The sequence below is a fragment of the Rutilus rutilus genome (genome assembly GCF_951802725.1).
Source record: "Rutilus rutilus genome assembly, chromosome: 14".
Taxonomy (NCBI): Eukaryota; Metazoa; Chordata; class Actinopteri; order Cypriniformes; family Leuciscidae; genus Rutilus; species Rutilus rutilus.
Genome location: NC_140219.1, coordinates 36,312,698 through 36,340,631, shown reverse-complemented (window position 1 = coordinate 36,340,631; position 27,934 = coordinate 36,312,698). Strand labels below are relative to the sequence as shown.

The 27,934-nt window shown below is 40.7% G+C and overlaps 1 protein-coding gene across 1 annotated transcript in view; it reads left to right on the top strand.

The window, feature by feature from the left end:
* maml1 (mastermind-like transcriptional coactivator 1) overlaps positions 1 to 27,934 on the top strand; it is a 45,747-nt gene that overhangs the window by 13,805 nt on the left and 4,008 nt on the right. Inside the window, exons 2-4 of the mRNA XM_084431136.1 lie at positions 2,155 to 3,435; positions 16,059 to 16,247; positions 17,923 to 18,076. Of these exons, the coding sequence (XP_084287262.1) occupies positions 2,155 to 3,435; positions 16,059 to 16,247; positions 17,923 to 18,076 (1,624 nt within the window). The remainder of the gene's footprint in view (positions 1 to 2,154; positions 3,436 to 16,058; positions 16,248 to 17,922; positions 18,077 to 27,934) is intronic.

Here is a 27,934-nt window from a genome sequence, read left to right as displayed (position 1 = left end):
TCATTGTAATCTTGACATCGCAGCCTGTTCATTTTGCTGCGTTCACACCAAACGCGAATAGAGCGTCAAATTTGCGTCTGTCGCGTCTAGTTCGATGCTTGAACAGTTTGAATCCATTCGCGCGTCCAAAGCGAATAGGACGCGCCGCGCGCGTATAATGATAAAGTGAGCGTTTGAAGCGATATAGACGCGCGTTCAGAGCTAAGGCGGGCTACAGATTAGGTGTCCCTAAAGAACCCGCATATGCGCGTATCTAACAGTAACGTTAGTTCCGTATTACATTAATTAATGTGCACGCGAGATTTATTTATTTTAAAATCCATGCACCGAACGTACGTTCAGTACGAATACGTACCGTTCCACCCCTAATGGGTATCGGATCGTAGGTATCGGATAATTTTTTTTCTCCCCTCCGATATCCGATCTAGCATTTTGGGCCAGTATCGGCACGATACCGATGCCGTGGATCGGATCGGGACATCCCTAATATTTTTTTTCTATTGTATTCATCCTATTGTTTGTAATTTTGCTTCTTTGTTCCTATTTTTGCATTGATTGTACATTTATGATTGCAGTCATCTTAAAGGGCATTAGTTAGATAATATTGGGTTGACTAAAATGGGAAGAAAAAGTAAATAGATTAGGATTTTTTTCCTTATTTAAATTTTTTTTTTTTGCTATTAATTTGGTCTACTGCAGTCAAATAAGAAAAGTAGCACAAAACAGTAAACTACAATCAAATCTATGCATATATCGAATCAAATTTTGATTAAAAATCGATAATTGATTTTAAATTGAATCGTGAGGTACCAAAATATTCCCACCCCTACTTGGTACGATCCATTCTTAAGGATTGAAAAACACACTTTGACACATAATGCAAGTTATATAATATTGATTTACAAAGATAAAAAAAAAAAACCTGGAGGATAAAGTTATATAAATTAAGTTAAAGTTTAGTCAAAACGTTTTTGTGTTCAAGAGTTTACTCTTGTCACGACCGACTCAAAGCCGTGGCAAATGAAAATGGAGGACGTAGTGAATTGGTTTGCAAAAATAAACATTTATTAACATGAATAGAAAAATATATAAAACAAGAAAACGTGGTCATCTGTAATGTCTGTCAATGTATGAACCACAGAAAACAAAATAACAAATAACAACAAAAGCAAGTTTAACCTAAGAACAAACCAGAGCCCAACTCAAGCTCAAAGTGACCCGGAGAAAGCCCTCTCCCTCAACACTAGCCAGCCTAGACTTCTACAGCGGGATGAACAGGTGGACATCGTTCCCTTGACGTCGGAGGAAGAGGAGAGAGACTCGTCACACTCTAAACATACCCAGTCCAGCACTCGGTGTGCTTCAGTGGCCCTTCAGTGAGCGTGATTCATCCCTGACGGTCTGCTTGTTTGAGTGAATTGTTGTGAAACGAGTTTTTAATTATCATTAATGTACGTAGAACGGCAGCATTCTTGGTCCACGTGACATTTGCCCTTTTAGTAAGAAATTTGCGCGTCATCTTTTAAAAACGAGATGTTGTTTTGCCTAATATGGGATGTAATTTTAAAGGGAGTGCAGGATTTCTGAACATCAGAGTCTCTCGAACTGATGCTCCTAGTGCAGTCACGCATGCTTTCGGCTGGCTTGTTCATGACATGGTATTTACCAAGTAGACCTGTCACGGTCATACATTTTGTGTTGACAATTAATTGTCATGTTTGTACGAGGTGCCTAAAATGCTTGAAGAACTTGAATTTGACATTTTGAAATTTAAGTCCTGAAAAACGGCCATATTTTTGAGAAGGTACTTAAAAAGTGCTTGAATTAATGAAAGACTATCTATCTCTCTGTCTCTATGTGTATATATATATATATATATATATATATATATATATATATATATATATATATATATATATATATATATACAATTTCATTTTACAGTGTCTGTACGAACCCTTCATTGTGATTTACGATTTAACTCTTTTTGTTTGTCACTTACAGTACTTGCCTAACACATTATATTTTTAACTTTAAATCATATATAATATAATTATAACAAAACGGGCCCATAATTAAACATTAATGCTGTGTAAATCAATATTGATATTGCATGAAGTCTAAAGCATGATCTGTTTTGTTCTCTCTGTGCAGTTACAGGAGACGGTGAAGAGGAAGTTGGAGAGCGCTGGGTCGCCTCTTGCCCGTGAACAGGTCAACGGCTTCAGCGATGGCTACCCGCCCAATAAGAAGACCTGTGTTGAGGACACACTAGGATCTCGTAACGGGGTCTCGAACGGCACAGTGCCGCCTCTCTCACCAATGGACACTAAACATAATGTGATGGCCAATGGGAACCACAGAGCGGAGCACAACGACGCCGGGATCGCTGATAGTGGTGCGTCTCGCGGCTCGGACTCAGATTTCCGCTTGCTAAAAGAGATGAAGCAGGAGCCGGTGGACGATATATTACCCTGCATTCTCCCCACCGGGGGTTCGACCGGGAACAACAGCCTTTTCCCCGACCTCAACCTGGACGACCAGGACTGGAGTGAGATCATGGAGGAGTTTAATCGCTCGGTACCCTACGAGGACATACAAGAGCTCTTCAGCGTCAGTTTCGGTGACCGCAAAGACCCGGAGCTCACGTCCGGTGCAACTCAGAGCTTAATCCCACCGGATCTAGCCAACATAAAGACTGAGTTCTCCCCTGCGTTCGACCAGGAGTCCTGCAACGGGTCCCCTCAGGTGAGACCCACCTCATCTGGACCTCCACTTCACACCAGCTCACCTGTGTCGGCTCCGGCCACATCGCCTGTGCAACAGACCACCAGACAAATCCCAAACCACATGCTCCCCGGCCCGCCTAAAGACCTGTCCCCCGCGCAGCAGCTCCAACAGTTAGCGGCACGCGAGCAGCAGAGAGCCATATTACAAAGCCAGCAACACGTGGTTCAGAAGCCTCCGCCTCCAACGCAACAAAAACCACAGTCGCAAACGGCAAAATTCCACCCGCAACCAAACCACTCCACATCATGGCCCCAAAATACCCCCAGCCAAAGTCAAATGAGTGGGACGTTTGGGCTTGAGAAGCCGACAAGTCCTTCTCTGTACCCGCAAGACTTCCCGAACCCCAAGGCCATGCTCATGCCGAACAAGGGCTCTCCTAAAGCGGGCGCTCCGGCCGGGTACATGCAGCCCATGCTAAGCCACGCGCCCAACCCCGCGGCCCAGGCGGCCATGTTGGACTACAGCAACACTAAACCCCTGTCCCATTACGAGGCGGTGGCGTCCGGGGCTCCCCGGGGTCCTGCGACCACACAGAGCCAGAACAAGCAGAGCCAGGCCATCCTGAACCTGATGCGGCACCAGCAGATGCAGAAGCCGAGGCCGGCCGGCATGAGCTTCAGGCCAGCACACCTACAGCACGCTCCGGTGAGACCCGCTTAACACCTGAACCTAGTTTAGTTCACACTAACATCAAATTCTACCCTCGTGTCGTTCCAAACCCAAACGCACATTAAAGGATTAGTTCACTTCAGAATTAAAATCTCCTGATGATTTACTCTCCCCCACGTCATCCAAGATGTTAATGCCTGTCTTTCTTCAGTGGAAAAGAAATGAAGGTTTGTGAGGAAAACATTCCAGGATGTTTCTCCATATAGTGTCTTCAATGGGGTCCAACGGGTCGAAGGTCCAGATGTGAGTTTCAGTGCAGCTTCAATGTCTCGACACGATCCAGCCGAGGAATAAGAGTCTGATCTAGACAAACCAGCGGACATTTTATAACAGAAATAAACATTTATATACTTTTATCCACAAATGCTGGTCTTACACTAGCTGTGATGCGACACACATTACGTAATCAGGTTGAAAGGTCAAGCGTGACGTAGGTGTAAGAAATGTACGAAATCTCATTTTCTCCAACTTCAAAATCATCCGACATCGTTGTTTTACCTTTTATTTGTTTATCTATTTTGTAAATGGCGTTTGACTTAGGCTTTGTACACGCTAGTTCTGTTCTTACCCCTATGTCACGCTTGACCTTTCAACCTGATTACGTAATGTGTGTCGCATCACAGCTAGTGCTAGACCAGCATTTGTGGATAAAAGTATATAAATGTTTATTTCTGTTATAAAATGTCCGCTGGTTTGTCTAGATAAGACTCTTATTCCTCGGCTGGATCGTGTCGAGACTTTGAAGCTGCACTGAAACTCACATCTGGACCTTCGACCCGTTGGACCCCATTGAAGTCACTATATGGAGAAACATCCTGGAATGTTTTCCTCAAAAACCTTCATTTCTTTTCCACTGAAGAAAGACAGACATGAACATCTTGGATGGCATAGAGGAGGCGAGGAAATTTTAAATCTGAAGTGAACAAATCTTTTAAGATGTTTATAATGAAGCCTGAGGGATTTCTGTAGCTTCAGGTAACATTTAAAACAGTCTTTTTAAAAATATTCACACAGACTTTAACAACTTTTCACAATCTATGTAGAGGAGGCATAAATGCAATCCAATAATGACCCTACCTTTAGAAATGCTAAACAAACAAAAGTATCATATTTCATTCACTGGTTTATTTGTTTATTTAAAAATACTTCTGACAAATCTCAATATGTATTTTTAACTACATGTTGACTTAAGATTCTTGAGACAGTAAGTGATTAGGCTAGTTATTAACTCTTTCCCCACCAGCATGTTTTTAAAAGTTCCCAGACACCGGCAGCATTTTTGATCATTTCCACAAAACTTTCCTGGCCACCCCGAATATTTTGTTGTGTGAGTATCTGAACATGCAATTTATAAAAAGAAAGAATAGAGCCTCTGCTTGTAAACATCTTCAGATCTGCCAACCCTCACGCATTCAGTGTGAGACTCACGCAATTAACACTTTACACACACTCTCACGCCACACATACATTTTCTCACGCACAGAAAAATCGCGAAGCAAAGAGACCGACAGACTAGCCAGAGCAGGTTACTTATGATATAAAACAATCTCAGCTCTCAGATTCTGTCAATTTTATTACGAAATTCAAACAATAAATACCATTTTGGCGCTTGTAAATGTGGCGTGACAGATCCCTAGCGGCACGTGACCCGATCAGCTCTAACTTACTAGCTAATAGTAAATAAACACGAATGAACAATGTTGAAAGATACAGTACAACTTACCGAAATGTATATTCCTCATACATGATATCGACCAATCAGTGTTTAACCGCGGAAAGGGGTCAATAAAACAGCTGGAGAACAATTGTCACATTATATTTACCTCAGGAAAGCCATTTAATGACCATAATATAGGCTATAGCACGTTAGTTGGCTAGAAAAAAAGAGCTATAGAGAGTATTTTGCTAAATATGTGTGCTATATTACATATTTATTATATTTTTACTTATATCATTAAAGTTGTTATTATAATAAAAAACGAAATTATATTTAATTTGAGTTATTTTTAACCTTAAATAATACTGCCAGCTGATAGGGCTCTCTGTATGTTTACAGCATTAGGTGAGATTAATTTTTTTCTTGAGAAAAATGAACGCCTACCTTGTGTAGCCTACCTAATATTTATCCAAATGAGTCAATATATTAAATCAAATCACAAGAATTGAATTGAAATCGGGAAATTTGTCAAGCAATAATAAAAAAAACATAGCTTACCAGAAATTGTACCATGTAAACACTTTAACATGTTGTCACTAAACCTAATAAAATTCAGTTAGTTACTAAAATGTTTTGACAATCATAATAATACACTTATTGTGATGCAAGATTCTTTTTTTTTTACACAAAAAGCTGAGAAAATCGCATTTTTGTCAAAGTCTTCGTTCAGATCGATGATCAAAACACCATCGAGTCCATCAACACCTCAAACCTCAGTCGTTTCCTCTTCATGTTCAACATTTCATTCAGAACATTAGGCAGTTTAATGCTGTTTTATGTTTGATAATCACGTTATTTTACCTGAGCGTCAGCAGTGCTTCTATCGCTTGTTTCTGCTTCTTCTCCTGTGATCAGGAGACTCAGTCCTCTTTCAGGAGGTGTGCAATAGCGCCCCCTACAGTATAACACTGAAAACACGGATCGCTGGGAAGTCTTTACGCGTGTGCGTACAGCACGTGTGGCGTGAGCTTCGTGTCTGATCTGCCAGCCGTTCACAGAAAGAGCCCTTTTGTTTGCCAGATCTCGGTCACATGTGCAGTCATGCCGGAGCTTGTTTCTGCCTTTCATCTGCTCATGTCACGGCGGTAGAAATGCCCCATAATGATTCGTAATAATGAGTGCTTACTAATCACTGAAGCTCACGTGTTCAAGCAGAGTAGGTCAAACGCTGCTGTTCGGTCCCAGTGTTATAGATGCATGCGAAAGGTTGTAGATGATTGAGAATATTCAGAGTTATGCGTCTGAATGCCATTGCAATACATAAACACAATATCAAAAGCAAGTGTCGTACTCAAACAGTGATAAGATCTTTCTGCATAGCCTCAGTGGAAACGAGGCGCTCAGATTAGACCAAGCGGAAGAAATTATCAATGATGTTATCAGTCGAAATTGATTCTGGGAAGAAACGGTTTCCATTTGCTCAGTGTGAAAACGTAAAAGTGAGAAGAAAGGAGATAGTTGTTCAGAGATTCTCTCAGCCCGTCTTGTGCGGGGAGAAAAACAGCTTTATTTCTCTTAATTAATGACATTTCCAAGCGGAATATTGCTTTACAACGAGGGAATAAATTTAGCATCCACTTCAAGTGCAGTCAAAGACCTCGAAAAAACTCTCTAAAAGCCCTTTCATGAACCGAAGAGCTGGTGGGAACTCCTCATCCGCTAACCTTGAAGATAACTCTGGCAGAAGGGAGTGTCGGAGTGTCTGAGGGATAAATATAACCCTCAGCGCAGACCTAGCTGATTATAACTACAATCAGACATTTAGGAGGACACAGCCATATAAATGAAAGTAGAAATGTAATTGCCGTACAGAGAGGAAAAAAGAAAGTGGACGTTGAAATGAGTTAAAGATGCAAATACAAATCTGGATGTGCTTTATGTAACTGAACGATAACGCAGATGAAACTGAACACACTATCTGTCTTAAACTCGTCATGAAAGGGAAGTTGCGCTGGTCTTTTCTCCTCTACTGTGTCGTATATCCGAGTGAGACGCTTCTGGATCAAGAACAAATGTGGGCGGGGCTTGATTGTGTCTGTGGGGAATTGATTGGATGGTGGTGGTTTGCTATTGGCTGATCTCATGTGAGTGACAGGTTATAGCTCCGCCCTCGTCATCAGAGAAGAGAAGAGATGCTGCAAGAGGAACTTATTCTGAGTCGAGATTATTAACACTAATGATGTGACTTTAACTTTCATGAGTCATAAAGAAACTAAATCTTAGCAATTTTCACTGTCCTTAGCAAAACATTAGGGGTGTACCGACACCCTCACGCCACGATTCATGCGTATCACCAGACTCAAACTCTGAAAACGTGAAATTCTTCTTTTCTTTTTTTCTTTTTTTTAGGGGAACCACACACACGATACATACTGATGCATTTTTGTATTGTGATATATTGTGACACGATATATTGTTACACCCCTACAAAACAATGCATAATAATAGAATTATATATAGACTATATTGTCCAGCTCTAGTGTTTTCTGTGTGTGTGTGTGTGTGTGTGTCTGGTTCTCATGCGCCCCAGGCCTGATCAGTGTGTCTGGGTCAGGCAGCTGGTTGCTAAGGAGCAGAGAGTAGACAGCCATTCTCTTACACACACACACACACACACGCGCACACACACTCTGAAGTGGGGGCTGAGACTAGTCAACAGAGAAAAGGACAGACAGAGAGAGAGAGAGAGAGAGAGAGAGAGAGAGAGGACGACACAAAGCCGTCTTTCATGTGTTTCACATCAGCCCCTCCTTCAGCGCTCCGGTTTAAATATAGACCATTAACCCCGTTTGCCTTTACTCTCTCTACACACATCAACTATACACACACATCAACTCTACACACATCAACTATACACACACATCAACTCTACACACATCAACTATACACACACATCAACTCTACACACATCAACTATACACACACATCAACTCTACACACATCAACTATACACACACATCAACTATACACACATCGACTCTTACTCTCTCTACACACATCAACTCTTACTCTCTCTACACACACATCAACTATACAGACACATCAACTATACACACACATCAACTCTACACACATCAACTATACACACACATCAACTATACACACATCGACTCTTACTCTCTCTACACACATCAACTCTTACTCTCTCTACACACACATCAACTATACAGACACATCAACTATACACACACATCAACTCTACACACATCGACTCTTACTTTCTCTACACACATCGACTCTTACTCTCTCTACACACACATCAACTATACACACACATCAACTCTTACTCTCTCTACACACACATCAACTATACACACATCGACTCTTACTCTCTCTACACACACATCAACTATACACACACATCAACTCTACACACATCGACTCTTACTCTCTCTACACACACATCAACTATACACACACATCAACTCTACACACATCGACTCTTACTCTCTCTACACACACATCAACTATACACACACATCAACTCTACACACATCGACTCTTACTCTCTCTACACACACATCAACTCTACACACACATCAACTCTACACACATCGACTCTTACTCTCTCTACACACACATCAACTATACACACACATCAACTCTACACACATCGACTCTTACTTTCTCTACACACATCAACTCTTACTCTCTCTACACACACATCAACTATACACACATCGACTCTTACTCTCTCTACACACACATCAACTCTACACACATCGACTCTTACTCTCTCTACACACACATCAACTCTACACACACATCAACTCTACACACATCGACTCTTACTCTCTCTACACACACATCAACTATACACACACATCAACTCTACACACATCGACTCTTACTTTCTCTACACACATCAACTCTTACTCTCTCTACACACACATCAACTATACACACACATCAACTATACACACATCGACTCTTACTCTCTCTACACACACATCAACTATACACACATCGACTCTTACTCTCTCTACACACACATCAACTCTACACACATCGACTCTTACTTTCTCTACACACACATCAACTATACACACACATCAACTCTACACACATCGACTCTTACTCTCTACACACACATCAACTATACACACACATCAACTCTACACACATCGACTCTTACTCTCTCTACACACACATCAACTCTACACACATCGACTCTTACTCTCTCTACACACACATCAACTATACACACACATCAACTCTACACACATCGACTCTTACTTTCTCTACACACACATCAACTATACACACACATCAACTCTACACACATCGACTCTTACTCTCTCTACACACACATCAACTATACACACACATCAACTCTACACACATCGACTCTTACTTTCTCTACACACATCAACTCTTACTCTCTCTACACACACATCAACTATACACACACATCAACTCTACACACATCGACTCTTACTCTCTCTACACACACATCAACTCTACACACATCGACTCTTACTTTCTCTACACACATCAACTCTTACTCTCTCTACACACACATCAACTATACACACACATCAACTCTACACACATCGACTCTTACTCTCTCTACACACACATCAACTATACACACACATCAACTCTACACACATCGACTCTTACTCTCTCTACACACACATCAACTATACACACACATCAACTCTACACAAATCGACTCTTACTTTCTCTACACACATCAACTCTTACTCTCTCTACACACACATCAACTATACACACACATCAACTCTACACACATCGACTCTTACTCTCTCTACACACACATCAACTATACACACATCGACTCTTACTTTCTCTACACACATCAACTCTTACTCTCTCTACACACACATCAACTATACACACATCGACTCTTACTTTCTCTACACACATCAACTCTTACTCTCTCTACACACACATCAACTCTACACACATCGACTCTTACTTTCTCTACACACATCAACTCTTACTCTCTCTACACACACATCAACTATACACACATCGACTCTTACTTTCTCTACACACATCAACTCTTACTCTCTCTACACACACACATCAACTCTACACACATCGACTCTTACTTTCTCTACACACATCAACTCTACACACATCAACTCTACACACATCAACTCTTACTTTCTCTACACACACATCAACTATACACACACATCAACTCTACACACATCGACTCTTACTCTCTCTACACACACATCAACTATACACACACATCAACTCTACACAAATCGACTCTTACTTTCTCTACACACATCAACTCTTACTCTCTCTACACACACATCAACTATACACACACATCAACTCTACACACATCGACTCTTACTCTCTCTACACACACATCAACTATACACACACATCAACTCTACACACATCGACTCTTACTCTCTCTACACACACATCAACTATACACACACATCAACTCTACACACATCGACTCTTACTTTCTCTACACACATCAACTCTTACTCTCTCTACACACACATCAACTATACACACACATCAACTCTACACACATCGACTCTTACTCTCTCTACACACACATCAACTATACACACACATCAACTCTACACACATCGACTCTTACTTTCTCTACACACATCAACTCTTACTCTCTCTACACACACATCAACTATACACACACATCAACTCTACACACATCGACTCTTACTCTCTCTACACACACATCAACTATACACACACATCAACTCTACACACATCGACTCTTACTCTCTCTACACACACATCAACTATACACACACATCAACTCTACACAAATCGACTCTTACTTTCTCTACACACATCAACTCTTACTCTCTCTACACACACATCAACTATACACACACATCAACTCTACACACATCGACTCTTACTCTCTCTACACACACATCAACTATACACACATCGACTCTTACTTTCTCTACACACATCAACTCTTACTCTCTCTACACACACATCAACTATACACACATCGACTCTTACTTTCTCTACACACATCAACTCTTACTCTCTCTACACACACATCAACTCTACACACATCGACTCTTACTTTCTCTACACACATCAACTCTTACTCTCTCTACACACACATCAACTATACACACATCGACTCTTACTTTCTCTACACACATCAACTCTTACTCTCTCTACACACACATCAACTCTACACACATCGACTCTTACTTTCTCTACACACATCAACTCTTACTCTCTCTACACACACATCAACTATACACACATCGACTCTTACTTTCTCTACACACATCAACTCTTACTCTCTCTACACACACATCAACTCTACACACATCGACTCTTACTTTCTCTACACACATCAACTCTTACTCTCTCTACACACACATCAACTATACACACATCGACTCTTACTTTCTCTACACACATCAACTCTTACTCTCTCTACACACACACCAACTCTACACACATCAACTCTTACTCTCTCTACACACACATCAACTCTACACACATCGACTCTTACTTTCTCTACACACATCAACTCTACACACATCAACTCTACACACATCAACTCTTACTTTCTCTACACACACATCAACTCTACACACACCAACTCTACACACATCAACTCTTACTCTCTCTACACACACATCAACTCTACACACATCGACTCTTACTTTCTCTACACACATCAACTCTTACTCTCTCTACACACACATCAACTATACACACATCGACTCTTACTTTCTCTACACACATCAACTCTTACTCTCTCTACACACACACCAACTCTACACACATCAACTCTTACTCTCTCTACACACACATCAACTCTACACACATCGACTCTTACTTTCTCTACACACATCAACTCTACACACATCAACTCTACACACATCAACTCTTACTTTCTCTACACACATCAACTCTACACACATCAACTCTTACTCTCTCTACACACATCAACTCTTACTCTCTCTACACACACATCAACTATACACACATCGACTCTTACTTTCTCTACACACATCAACTCTACACACATCAACTCTACACACATCAACTCTTACTTTCTCTACACACACATCAACTCTACACACACCAACTCTACACACATCAAGTCTTACTCTCTCTACACACATCAACTCTACACACATCGACTCTTACTTTCTCTACACACATCAACTCTACACACATCAACTCTTACTTTCTATACACACATCAACTCTACACACATTAACTCTTACTCTCTCTACACACATCAACTCTTACTCGCACGGTTCAGTGACTCTCTTCTGTGAAACCTCTGTCTGCGTCTCGCTCTTCAGATAACACCGTTTGATGTCGACACTGACCTCGAAATACCTCTGCTCTGAGTGTGTGTGTGTGTGTGTGTGTGCTGTGAAAGGGCGTCTGCTAGCGCTGGCATCTCTCATTTATTTTTAAACCATCTTCTGCCCTGTCTGTAGTCCCGTGCTGAGGAAGCGCTCTGGATCGGAGAGAAGGTGCTTGAATTTAAAAGTGAATTTAAAAGTGAATTTCAAAGCAGTGAAGTTTGAAACATTGAGCTGGTGTGGACTGGATTAATTATACTGTAGGAGGATGAATCTCACAAAACCTGCCAGGAATGTGTCCTAGTTATACTTCAGTAGGAGGAAATAAGACATTGCACCTACAGCCTAGCTTTAGGTGTCTAGTACTGTTAATATTTCCCACCCAAATTATCATTCGTTTAGTAGTACATGCCCATCAACCTCTTGTATGCAAAAAAGTTTTTTTTACATTTTATTTACACCACATAGAAATTGTGCCCTCTAGTGGCCATTATCCTTTTATTCTCTGCAGATTGTAAAAGGAAAGAAGCTTTTCCTGTAAAATCAGAAGGTTTCTGTCTTTAGTTTGATAAGAGTCTCCCACTGACCCACACTAACCCTTGTGAGACCTTATGGACTTTTTTTGTCTTTTTCAGTGTTGTGTTTTTGATCATTTTGCCTGTGTTAATGCCAAATGCGTACATTTTGGCACAGGGGTTTATTTTTATTGGGATTTTACTGTTTCACCCCCATTTCCTTAAACAAATATTTTGCACTAGTAACACACAATAGTTCCTCTCAGGACAAAAATGTTCTCATTAAAACCCATTAAAACTGCAATTTTTAATCCCAGGGCTTTTTAACTATAAAATGATGCAATCTAGTGGCTTTCAGTCTGTTGACAAGGCTTTAAAATGAATTTTTACAAAAAAATAAATTTACCAGATGGAGCCATTTTCTCAAGTTTTGCCTATAAAAATACTTGCTTTATTATGTTATATTATATTATATTATTATGTACTTTATCCCTGTTTTCTGCATATTGTAGAGTCAACTGGATAAATTATGCAGTTATAATGTGTGTGTGTGTGTGTGTGTTCTAGAACTTCTATGGATGTCAGAGTGTGGTTTGTATGCGTGTAATAAAAAAAATTGTGTGTGCTTGTAATATTTGAGAGAGAAAATATTTGATATTTTAAAATATTTTGTTATTTTTAATGTGATGACCAAACCATTTTCTGTTCATCCTTCAAAGATTTGTCCCTATTTATAAAACTAAAAGTTTCAAGATATAGGAAAACTCACTTATTTAAAAAAAAAAAAAGATTAAATGATTATAACCAGTAGGTGGCTGCAGAGGACCGCTTATGAGCCATTTTCACTCCCTAATATCTATTTTTTCACTTGTTTTGCTTTTGAATTAATATTAAGACATTATATATGATGATAAAGTTTGTAAGCTCAGTGCTTTATTGTCACAGTCCTCTCTGCAGAACTCAGTGTGTGAGGTGCTGCGGCCCTCAGATGTTAATCTGGAGCCTGTGAACTTAAAATAAAACTGCACATTGCAATTTCTGTACGTTAAGTCTAATTATAACCAAGGCGTTTGCCAGTAATTGATTGGTTGATGTAAGGTGTGTCCCTAAATGTTCATCCTGTGCTCTTAAAAGTGTTCAGTCAGGGGCTCCAGCGCTTCACAGTTAATCTGGAGCCCTGATCCATACACATGACAGTGGTGCACAATTGGATACAGAAATAAATAAATTCTCAGATTATCCAGCGATTGAAGCTTAGTTGTAGCTTACCTGTAGTTTGTATTGCTCATTATAAAACGGTTAGTTCCAATCCTTGATTCTGATTGGTCAATATCTCTGTGTTATTCACGATAAAACACGGCTATGGCAGCTTCACCCAACGGTTCTGTGTATCACTACACAACACCCCTAGCAACCACTCTTAGCAACGATATTGTTGATTGAAGCTTATAGAGTAGAGTATGGTGAGAGATCGTGTAAGCAAGTATATCAAATTATACCATTCATTTCCAAAATCCTTGAAAAAACAGTTGCCTCTCAACTCCATTTCCATCTATCCCATAATAACCTGTATGAACAGTTCCAGTCCGGTTTCCGCCCACTTCACAGCACCGAAACAGCACTAATTAAACTCACCAATGATCTCCTTATGGCAGCTGATTCTGGACTCCTTACCATTCTCATCCTCCTCGACCTGAGTTCAGCTTTTGATACCATTTGTCACACCATCCTCCTCAACAGGTTATCCTCCATCGGCATCACCCACACTCCGTTAGACTGGTTCACATCCTATCTCTCTGGCCGCACTCAGTTCGTTCAATTTAAGCCTTTTAAATCCAGTCCCTCCACCGTCACTTCAGGTGTTCCCCAGGGCTCTGTCCTGGGGCTCTTACTTTTCATCATTTATCTCCTTCCCCTGGGCAATATTTTCTGCAAATTTAACATACAATTCCACTGTTATGCTGATGACACCCAGCTCTACCTTTCGACCAAACCCTCATCCACTCTCCCACCAACCTCTATTACTGAAGTTTACACACAACTTCCTCAAATTAAATGGTAATAAAATTGAGGTTCTCCTCATTGGCACTAAATCCACTATCCAAAACCAACTCACTATTGATAGTTCCTCCGTATCACCCTCCCCCCAGGTTAAGAGTCTGGGTGTCATCCTTGACAGCACATTATCTTTTCAATCTCACATCAATAACATTACCCGGTCTGCCTACTTCCATCTACGAAACATTAATCGCATTAATCACTTACCCCCCCCACACACTGCAGCTGTCCTTGTCCACAGTCTCGTCACTTCCCGTTTGGACTACTGCAACTCTCTCCTTTTCGGCCTCCCTCACAAAGCCCTTCATAAACTTCAGCTGGTCCAGAATTCAGCTGCCCGCATAATAACCCGAACCCCCTCCATTCACCACATCACTCCTGTTCTCCCACAGCTTCACTGGCTCCCGGTCCAATTCCGTATTCAATTCAAAATCCTTCTGTTAACATTCAAAGCCATCCACAACCGATCACCCCCTTATCTGATCTCCTCCAGGTTCCCCCCACCGCTCTCTTAGATCCTCTTCCTCCACACACCTGCTCGTTCCCCCGCCCGTCTCACCTCTATGAGCACCACCGCTCTACTCCCCGACTTTGGAACTCACTACCACCGCAACTCAGAAACATCGATTCATTCTCTCACTTCAAATTGCAACTCAAAACACATCTGTTTAAAACTGCCAATCATATTTAATGTCACATGCTCTGCCTTGTTCAGTTGTTCTTCTATTCTTTATTTATTTATACTTTTACTGTTTTTAAATGTATTATGTATCTTTGTACGGTGTCCTTGAGTGCCGAGAAAGGCACCTTTAAATAAAATTTATTATTATTATTATTATTATTATCTGCATTTACAGTAGATCAGTCCTATATTTGAATGTCCGCTGTGATATCTTGTTCTTTTAACAGTTCAGGGGTTTTCCCGTGCCATAGTCCTCTGATACAGCATCGGCTCTCGTACGCTATAGCTGACGTAACCTCTCTGTGTGTCTGCAGGACTCGGGGTCGTACCCCTCGAGCGCTCATGTGCCGGGCCCGGGGAACAGCATGACCCCTCAGCCCAGCAGCACCAGCATCACCAGTGTGCCGGGGAGCCACAGTAACGCGGCCTACATGAAGCAGATGCAGATGATGAGCCAGCAGCAGAAGCAGCTCCTGCAGAGGCAGATCATGGCCGAGGCGCAGGTGCCACTCGCTCGCACAACACCTGCGCTAGCACAACACCTGCGCTAACACACACCGCTGCTCGCTAGCACAACACCTGCGCTAACACAACACCTGCGCTAACACAACACCTGCGCTAACACAACACCTGCGCTAACACAACACCTGCGCTAACACAACACCTGCGCTAACACAACACCTGCGCTAACACACACCGCTGCTCGCTCGCACAACACCTGCGCTAGCACAACACCTGCGCTAACACACACCGCTGCTCGCTAGCACAACACCTGCGCTAACACAACACCTGCGCTAACACACACCGCTGCTCGCTAGCACAACACCTGCGCTAACACAACACCTGCGCTAACACAACACCTGCGCTAACACAACACCTGCGCTAACACAACACCTGCGCTAACACAACACCTGCGCTAACACAACACCTGCGCTAACACAACACCTGCGCTAACACACACCACTGCTCGCTAGCACAACACCTGAGCTAGCACAACACCTGAGCTAGCACAACACCTGCGCTAACACAACACCTGAGCTAGCACAACACCTGCGCTAGCACAACACCTGCGCTAACACACACCGCTGCTCGCTAGCACAACACCTGCGGTAACACAACACCTGCATTAACACAACACCTGCGCTAACACACACCACTGCTCGCTAGCACAACACCTGCGGTAACACAACACCTGCATTAACACAACACCTGCGCTAGCACAACACCTGCGCTAACACACACCGCTGCTCGCTAGCAAAACACCTGCGCTAACACAACACCTGCGCTAACACACACCACTGCTCGCTAGCACAACATCTGCGCTAGCACAACACCTGCGCTAACACAACACCTGCGCTAACACACACCGCTACTCGTTAGCACAACATCTGCGCTAACACACACCGCTGCTCGCTAGCACAACACCTGAGCTAACACAACACCTGAGCTAACACAACACCTGCGCTAACACACACCGCTACTCGTTAGCACAACATCTGCGCTAACACACACCGCTGCTCGCTAGCACAACACCTGAGCTAACACAACACCTGAGCTAACACAACACCTGCGCTAACACACACCGCTGCTCGCTAGCACAACACCTGCGCTAACACAACACCTGCGCTAACACAACACCTGCGCTAACACAACACCTGCGCTAACACAACACCTGCGCTAACACAACACCTGCGCTAACACAACACCTGCGCTAACACAACACCTGCGCTAACACACACCGCTGCTCGCTAGCACAACATCTGCGATAACACACACCGCTGCTTTTAAACACGCTACCTGACAAACGTTTGAGGTCGGCACGATTTTAGTGGTTTTAAAAGAAGTGTCTTCTGCTAAATTGATCAAAAGTGACAGTAAAGACATTTATAATGTTATAAAAGATTCTATTTCAAATAAATGCTGTTCTTTTGAACTTTCTATTCATCAAAGAAGTTAGCAGAAGAGACTTCTTTTAAAAACATTAAAAAGCGTACCGACCCCAAACTCTTGACTGGTTTATCAATATTTGTCAATAATAACAATAATAATTCTACAGTTACGTCCACAGTGTGTCGTTCACATATCTGCCTCTAGAGGGCAGAAGCCTCACAAGAGTACTGATAATCTAACACTGTTGGAGTGCTAACAGAAGTGTGTGTGTGTGTGTGTGTGTGTCAGGAGAAGCAGCAGCAGCTCCAGAGGCATCTGACCCGTCCACCGCCCCAGTACCAGGACCAGCAGAACCAGCAGAACCCGTTCCAGCAGCAGTTCAGCACTGTGCCCTGCCTGGCCCAGCAACACCCCTCGGCCTTCCCCGAACACACACTCTCCGGTACACACACACCCCATCCTCCTGATCATCCACTCACCCCGTTACTCCGCCTGTTACACGACAGATCAAGTGCCGTTCAGTTGGACACGCTAGAAATTAGTGATGACCAAACATTTATATCACGTATTTTTCAAAATTATATCGGCTTCACGGTATATGACGGTATTTATTTTAATTTCTTCAAGCATGACTGGGTGTTAATCACATTTTCTACTGAGTGAGAGAGGAGATACTGCAGTAGATCGGCTTAAACGCCCTATTTTACTGTCATGATGTAGAAGAAATCACACTGGTATTAATACAGGTTTGCAAGGCCACACACACAATGATGCGGTGTAGGCTCATAAACGCTGCTTTATCAGGAGAGATGAAGAAAGATTAAATGACAATAACATCCAAACTTTTCCAAAGACCGTCAGTTCCCTTCAGATACATCCATATAAAAGCTCCCGCGCCGCGTTTAGACTGTGAAACGTGCCGTGCTCATGTTTATGCAACTCTGTTTTTCCACTCGCCAGAGAAGTTCAGTGTGACATGGGCTTCCCGTCCCTGAGGTCGACACAAGTCGCCTTTTGTCTCTAGTCAACAAACAAGCCCAGCTGATTTGCAAGTGTGTGTATTGATAGACTCATTTGAATGGCAGAAGCACAGTATGGTTAGTGTGTGGCGAGGTGGCCGTTACACACAGGGTGCTTCGAGTCTGTGTTTGGAGACAGACTGTATCTTTTTCCTGCAAAGAGAAGCTTGTAAAACATATAAATGTGGGGAATAGGTTTGGAAAGCAGACAAGCCTATTATAAGCCTATTATATTTTTGACCTCATAATTATTTAATCAGAATCATAACTGGATGTTCCAGTGACGCGTCCGGCTTCTCTCTTGTGACGAGGTTTTCTCCAGTCATCTTAAACTTCATCTGAAGCTCACCTCGAGTCCACATCTCAACTAGAGCTCGACCGGTAGTGGACTTCAGCGGTTGGCACACACTGGCCGATAACCGCTTAATCAACCGAGAGCTTTTAAAACGGATACTGAATGAAAACAAACATAACACATAAAATAGTGCTGAACTTCATTACGAAACTTGAAAAACGCTGAACCGTGAAAATGCTCTTCTTTTTTATTTTATTTAAAAAAATATATATATTAATTATACATCGAACGTTTATGTTAGCTCATCGTGCATTAACTGTTACAACTTTAAAATGTACAAATGTATCAGTAAATAATGAAATCAACAAACGAACAATACTTTTATTAACATTAGTTAATGTTACAGATCTGACTCCAGTTGTAAAGTGTTATTATTCCCTATAAATCCACACCGTCTTTAAAGATGTCCATCTACACAAAGGCCATGGCACTGAGATTAGACCCTGATGTATGTTATATGTATACTCTCATTAGCCACATTTCCAATACAGATTTGCGCAACTTTTGTGATATTTTCTAAATGTAGATGTAGAAGAGACTGTAGAAGGTTCGCACTCTGAAAAAACTAGACAAAGTCTTTAACAAAAAGAATCAATTATTTTAATAGAGCAAGAGCAGACGTTTCAGCCATCCAGCTATTCTCAATGCTCATAATGAATCAACAACAGACATGCAGTCAATTAATACCCAATAGTTAATCAGGAGACAATTAACAGGTGCAGAGGGAGGGGCTTCAGCCCAGACCCAGAGAACAAATAGAAACACAATTCTTTTAATAGAAAAGTTAACAATATTTATCTCTAGAAAAGAATAAAAGCATTTACAGAAAACATGAATAGTTTATCTCTTCATTCATCCCTTTCGGGAAAAGGCTGTTAAGTTCATAAATCCAAAAAGATTCTCTCTGTAACAGTTCTTTGTCTACATCACCACCTCTCCTTTTAGGCAAAACTCTTTCAATGCCCAGAAATTTCAGGTCAGAAATTGCATGCTTAGCTAGTTGAAAATGTTGAGAAACAGACGAAGTTGCATCACATCTCCTGATTGCACTCAAATGTTCCAAAATTCTCGTTCGTAAAGCCCTGATAGTTTTGCCTACATACAACAATGGGCAAGGGCAAATCAAAATGTACACCACGTGGGTAGATTCACATGTAATCAATTGCTTGATTTTATATATCTTACGTGTGTGCGGATGTGTGAAAGACTGGAGTTTAAGGTAATGTGAACAGGAAGTGCAACTTTTGCATGGAAAATTACCCTGGGCATTAGAAAGAGTACCAGAAGGAGGCGTGGCAATATCAGCATGGACCAGCCTATCTCTAAGGTTTGAGCTTCTGGACCAGCCTATCTCTAAGGTTTGAGCTTCTGGACCAGCCTATCTCTAAGGTTTGAGCTTCTAGACCAGCCTATCTCTAAGGTTTGAGCTTCTAGACCAGCCTATCTCTAAGGTTTGAGCTTCTGGACCAGCCTATCTCTAAGGTTTGAGCTTCTGGACCAGCCTATCTCTAAGGTTTGAGCTTCTAGACCAGCCTATCTCTAAGGTTTGAGCTTCTGGACCAGCCTATCTCTAAGGTTTGAGCTTCTAGACCAGCCTATCTCTAAGGTTTGAGCTTCTAGACCAGCCTATCTCTAAGGTTTGAGCTTCTGGACCAGCCTATCTCTAAGGTTTGAGCTTCTAGACCAGCCTATCTCTAAGGTTTGAGCTTCTAGACCAGCCTATCTCTAAGGTTTGAGCTTCTGGACCAGCCTATCTCTAAGGTTTGAGCTTCTGGACCAGCCTATCTCTAAGGTTTGAGCTTCTAGACCAGCCTATCTCTAAGGTTTGAGCTTCTGGACCAGCCTATCTCTAAGGTTTGAGCTTCTGGAAAAGACACAAAGAGGCAAATTTTGAAAAAGTTCATTCAGTTGATAATCACTTTTAATTATATGCCAATGAGAATTAACAATGTTTGTAATTTCTCTGCTCAAAGGACTATGGGTCAGTTTTAAAATGCAGCGATTCTCATTTTGTTTGGAGACCAAATTAGACGAATGTGTACCAGAGGCACGTACTTTGTTTAGTGCTGTATCAAGCCAACTGTTGGGATATCCCCTAGAGTTGAAATCTCTATAATATAGAAGTCTTGCTTTTACCTCAAAATCATTTTTGTCAGAGCAGATACGATGCAATCTGGTGAACTGACTGAAAGGCAGACCACGTTTCAGGGATGTTGGGTGAGCACTTGTGGCATGAAGTAGGCTATTTTTCTCTGTGTCTTTCCTATACAAAGAAGAAACAATATGTCCATCAATAACAGAAATACAGGTATCTAAAAAGTTCACACTAGTGGCACTTGCTGTATAGGTGTACTTAATAGAAGATCTTAAGCAATTCATGTATAAGACAAACAGTTCAAATTCAGATAATGAGCCATGAAAAATCACAAAACAGTCGTCAATGTATCTCTTGAACAATATTATCTTCTCCAGAAAAGGATTATTATTGAACACATACTGTTCTTCCAGAAAACCAAGATATAAATTGGCATATTCAGGGGCCATAGTGGCACCCATAGCTGTGCCACTGATCTGAAGGTAATATTGATGTTCAAACAAGAAATAGTTTTTAGTGAGCACTAATTCAGACATATCTACAATGAATTTAGTAGGTAGACCATCATCATTAGTCCGAAGATCAAGAAAATACTTCAAGGCAGTCAAAACCATCAGTATGGGGAATGTTTGTATATAAAGAGGTTACATCCACAGTAGCAAGCAAAACACCCTGACTTAGATGACCAATCTGAGACAGACATTTAAGGAAGTCAGATGTGTCCTTGAGATAGCTTGGGAGCAAAGTAACCAAAGGTCTGAGAATGAAGTCTACAAAATTAGAAAGAGGTTCAGTAAGACTATTATTACCTGCAACAATTGGGCGACCTGGTGGATTAGATGGATTTTTATGAACCTTAGGCAAAATATAGAAAGCTGGTCTAGTTGGGGTACGATTGAACAAATATTGAAATTCTCTCAAGCTCACTCCTCCTCTCTTATCTCTGAACGAGAATTTCAATATTTGTTCAATCGTACCCCAACTAGACCAGCTTTCTATATTTTGCCTAAGGTTCATAAAAATCTATCTAATCCACAATGTTTTGCTTGCTACTATGGATGTAACCTCTTTATATACAAACATTCCCCATACTGATGGTTTGACTGCCTTGAAGTATTTTCTTGATCTTCGGACTAATGATGATGGTCTACCTACTAAATTCATTGTAGATATGTCTGAATTAGTGCTCACTAAAAACTATTTCTTGTTTGAACATCAATATTACCTTCAGATCAGTGGCACAGCTATGGGTGCCACTATGGCCCCTGAATATGCCAATTTATATCTTGGTTTTTTGGAAGAACAGTATGTGTTCAATAATAATCCTTTTCTGGATTAGATAATATTGTTCAAGAGATACACTGACGACTGTTTTGTGATTTTTCATGGCTCATTATCTGAATTTGAACTGTTTGTCTTATACATGAATTGCTTAAGATCTTCTATTAAGTACACCTATACAGCAAGTGCCACTAGTGTGAACTTTTTAGACACCTGTATTTCTGTTATTGATGGACATATTGTTTCTTCTTTGTATAGGAAAGACACAGAGAAAAATAGCCTACTTCATGCCACAAGTGCTCACCCAACATCCCTGAAACGTGGTCTGCCTTTCAGTCAGTTCACCAGATTGCATCGTATCTGCTCTGACAAAAATGATTTTGAGGTAAAAGCAAGACTTCTATATAGAGATTTCAACTCTAGGGGATATCCCAACAGTTGGCTTGATACAGCACTAAACAAAGTACGTGCCTCTGGTACACATTCGTCTAATTTGGTCTCCAAACAAAATGAGAATCGCTGCATTGTAAAACTGACCCATAGGCCCCGTCCACACTACTGCGTTTTCGTTTAGAAACGGAGACCTTTTGCTACGTTTGCACCTCCCGTCCACACTAAAACGGCAAAAACGGAGACCCAAAACGGAGAAGTTTAGAAACGCTGCCGACCCGTTTTTCGTTTTGAATCTCGGGAGTGCGTTTTAGTGTGGACGGGTCAAAATGGAGGACTTTAGAAACGATGACGTAGTAGAGGCTCACGCTCGGCTCTATGATTGGGTGTCATCAGTCATGGCGTAGGCTATATCTCTTCTAGCAGCTGTTGTGCAAGTAAATTCTGCATTTTACAATGCTAACTGCCTACATGCGCCGGAGGGAAGCTATTATTCGAGCGATCTGTGACAATTCCCGGTAAAATAGTGACAATGTGACAATTCCCGTGTGCAACTGACAATTCCCGATAAAATAGTTATGTTTGACAATTCCCGGTATCGACCGTGTACGTGGAGCGTCGGTTTTGGGTTAACCCGGGAAGAACCAGCGCATGGTGGGATAATTTTATCAATGAAGTTGTTTTTACACCGGCTCGCGCATGCCCAGTGTTGGTGAATGGTCACGTGATCCGCGTTTTCAGTCGTTTTAATGTGGACGGAGATCAATTCTAATACGCAGCTAAAACGCTGGTGTGGACGGAGATCGTATTCGTTTTAATTCTCCGTTTCTAAACGAAAACGCAGTAGTGTGGATGGGGCCATAGTCCTTTGAGCAGAGAAATTACAAACATTGTTAATTCTCATTGGCATATAATTAAAAGTGATTATCAACTGAATGAACTTTTTCAAAATTTGCCTCTGTGTGTCTTTTCCAGAAGCTCAAACCTTAGAGATAGGCTGGTCCAGAAGCTCAAACCTTAGAGATAGGCTGGTCCAGAAGCTCAAACCTTAGAGATAGGCTGGTCCAGAAGCTCAAACCTTAGAGATAGGCTGGTCCAGAAGCTCAAACCTTAGAGATAGGCTGGGCCATGCTGATATTGCCACGCCTCCTTCTGGTACTCTTTCTAATGCCCAGGGTAATTTTCCATGCAAAAGTTGCACTTCCTGTTCACATTACCTTAAACTCCAGTCTTTCACACATCCGCACACACGTAAGATATATAAAATCAAGCAATTGATTTACATGTAAATCTACCCACGTGGTGTACATTTTGATTTGCCCTTGCCCATTGTTGTATGTAGGCAAAACTATCAGGGCTTTACGAACGAGAATTTTGGAACATTTGAGTGCAATCAGGAGATGTGATGCAACTTCGTCTGTTTCTCAACATTTTCAACTAGCTAAGCATGCAATTTCTGACCTGAAATTTCTGGGCATTGAAAGAGTTTTGCCTAAAAGGAGAGGTGGTGATGTAGACAAAGAACTGTTACAGAGAGAATCTTTTTGGATTTATGAACTTAACAGCCTTTTCCCGAAAGGGATGAATGAAGAGATAAACTATTCATGTTTTCTGTAAATGCTTTTATTCTTTTTTTAGAGATAAATATTGTTAACTTTTCTATTAAAAGAATTGTGTTTCTATTTGTTCTCTGGGTCTGGGCTGAAGCCCCTCCCTCTGCACCTGTTAATTGTTTCCTGATTAACTATTGGGTAGGGCTGGGCGATAAATCGATTTTATCGATTAATTCGAATGTGCAGTTTACGTCTTTTTTTTTTTTTTTTTTTTTTTTTTTTTTATGAAAATCGGTTTTCTCTTTAACATTCGCCGACGCTCCCCTCTGGGCTCCCGTAGCTCCGAACGGGCTCAGCTCTTCCCCCGCGCGTTTGGCATAGAGATACACAAACAACACGGCAAGACCGCGGCAGCACAAACACACCCGCCAAAAAACTTAGTCTTACAAACTGAATCCGCAGAGCCGTCAACTCTCACGAATTCACCGTGAGACTCACGCAATCGTCACTTTTTAAACGCTCTGACGCCACACATCCATTTTCTCACGCAGAGAAAAGTCGCTAAGCAAAGAGGCCACTGACACCGACAGACAAGACAGAGAATGTTACTATTGCTATGAAACAAATTCTCAGCTCTCAGATTCTGTCGATTTAATTACGAAATTCAAACAATAAACACCGTTTTGGCGCTTGACAGATCGCTGACAGAGTTCAAGCGGCACGTGAACCGATCATCTGTTACTCTTTACTACTAGTTAATAGTAGGCTAAATAAACACGAATGATCAATAGGTAATTTGAAAGATACAGTTCAACTTACCGAAATGAAATAAAATCGATCGATCTGTGTTTTTCAACTGCGGAAATAGGTCTATAAAAACAGCTGGAGGACAATACGTCATGTAAAGTTACTTTTACCTCTGGAAAGCTCATTAATGACCATAGCACGTTAGTTGGACTTTAAAATAATTGCTGTATAGAGTATTATTTTGCTAAATATGATAACTATATTACATATTTATTATATTTTTACCTATATCATTAAAATATTATAATGTTGAACTTGTTATTATAAAAAAACGCATAATATTTAATTTGAGATGTTATTTTTAACCTTTAATAATAATACCAGCTGACAGGGCTTTAAATTAACATGTAGCCTATCTACTGTACCTAGTATTTATCCAAAGGAATCGATATTGAATCAAGATCAGAATCAAATCACAAGAATTGAATTGAAATTGTGAAAGCAATAGGCTAATAAAAACAGTAGCATACCAGTCATTGTACCATGTAAACATTGTGTTGTCACTAAACTTAATAAAATTCTGTTTAGTTACCAAATGTTTTGACAATCACATTACACTTGATTGTGATGTAAAAAAAAATGTCACGTTCCCCACCAATCCCAATCCACCCATTTCATGTTATGTTACGTTATGTTACATTTTCACTGTTTACAAAGCCAGGGCCTGCCATCTTGTCTTTTTGGCTTGTTGTTTCTGATTGCACTTTAACCCCAAGGGGAAAATCCAAATCAAATCCCAGAAGGGAAATACAAAATTAAACAATTAAAAATTGTTTGAACAATTTCTTTGTCATCTGCAGATTGATTTTAAGTAGGGAAAAAAAAAAAATCGATTTAAATCGTAAATCGGATTTTTTGTAAAAAAATCGGGGATTTTTTTTTTAGGCCATATCGCCCAGCCCTACTATTGGGTATTAATTGACTGCATGTCTGTTGTTGATTCATTATGAGCATTGAGAATAGCTGGATGGCTGAAACGTCTGCTCTTGCTCTATTAAAATAATTGATTCTTTTTGTTAAAGACTTTGTCTAGTTTTTTCAGAGTGCGAACCTTCTACAGTCTCTTCTACATTTTATTGGTTTTCACGCACCTGTACCTACAACTAGCCTTCATCTGAGCGCAACAATACTTCCTTGTCCTTGTCTAAATGTAGATTTAAAAAAAACCGATTGCGAAATGACAGCATTTCTATTAAACGATGCTATGCGACTAAAACGTCTTCTTTCTTTTTCTTTCTCCGGATAAGTAATTCCAGAAATCATGGCGACGGATGTCAGCAGGTTTACGTATATCTCAGCCGCCGCACTAGCCATTATAGGCCTTTATCGCATCACTTTATCACAATATCAGTGTACCGCGTCTTCACCATGGCTGCCTGTTAATCATCACTGGACTACTTCGCTCTCGCATCTCCCAAAAGTTTCTTTTTTTGTTGTTTTCTTGATTCCATTTTAATTAAATTGTTATAACCAATTATTTAAAATGTACTAATACAAATGTATTAAGCTAAACTTTCTTCAAAGGTTAAGGCGAGACACGGCAGGCAAAAACATAGTTTTTTTTTTTTTTTTTACAAATATGGTAATTTCCTTTTTATCAGCAACCAATCGTGAAAGTAAAAGTGCTGAATGCACAATCTCATTGGCTGATGATAAATCTTTAAAGCCCGTTTTCTCAAAATGACTTTTCTCTCATTCTCCAAGTCCCAAATCTCCACTTCAGCAGCACCGATATACACCAAACCTTCCAGTCTTGTACCTAGTTATATTATGAAGACATTTACAGAGGGATTTGTAAATATATTATTCCTAGCCTGGGCCCGTATTCATAAAGAATCTTAATGCAAAGAGTAGCTCCTAGTGACAAAATTCAGTAATTCAGAAAAAAGTAATTCAGAAAGCATCTTAACCCTTAAAAGAGGTCTTAAGGTCAAAATTGTTAGGAGCACGGACGAGGACTTTTAAGAGGAGAGGAGAAAATGGCAGAAAGACGAAGAGGGAGAAGAAATGTGTTGCAGACAATGGATGACAGTGAGTTAATAAGACGCTATAGATTAGATCGTGCAGGGATCATGTTTGTGACTGATCTTATTAGAGACGCGCTAACATCTCCGACACAGCGCAGAAATGCCATAGCGCCAGAAATGAAAGTAATCACTACATTACCATATTTGGCAACTGGGAAAATGCAACAATGCAGCAGTGATGATTTGGGTCTGTCACAACATTCTGTAAGCAGAGTGATCACACACACAATTACAGCACTTTCAGAACCTCTTATTGTGTCGGTTCATTTCGTTTCAAATACCTTATAGGAAATTAACAGCATGGTAAAAAAAAAAAAAAAAGGATTTATATACACATATATAATGTGTGTTTGTGTGTGTATACTAAAAATCACTTATTTTTTTTCTAATATGTGAACACAATGAAAAAATCATTTTTAATCTGGCTTTTTCCAATACTCAGATTTAAAATATATGCAAATTAGCACATATTTAATTAGATATTGCCTAATTTGCATATTTAAACATTAAATTACAGAAAACTTGTAATACATTTTTTTCTCATCTTAATGTAGGTAATCAACTGGGAAAGTTTCTTGGTGATATCTGCTAGTTAACAATTGTACCCTATTCACCTGTAGTGTCTCGCCTTAAACCAAACTTTTATTTTGACGGGTTGCCGTAGACCTTTGAGTCTCTCTGTGCTTTATGATATGACGATAGTTTTCCTCAAATGAAGCTAAAATGCTGCTGAAGTGACTCTCGGAGCGGCTGTGTTGATGAAGTGCATTAAT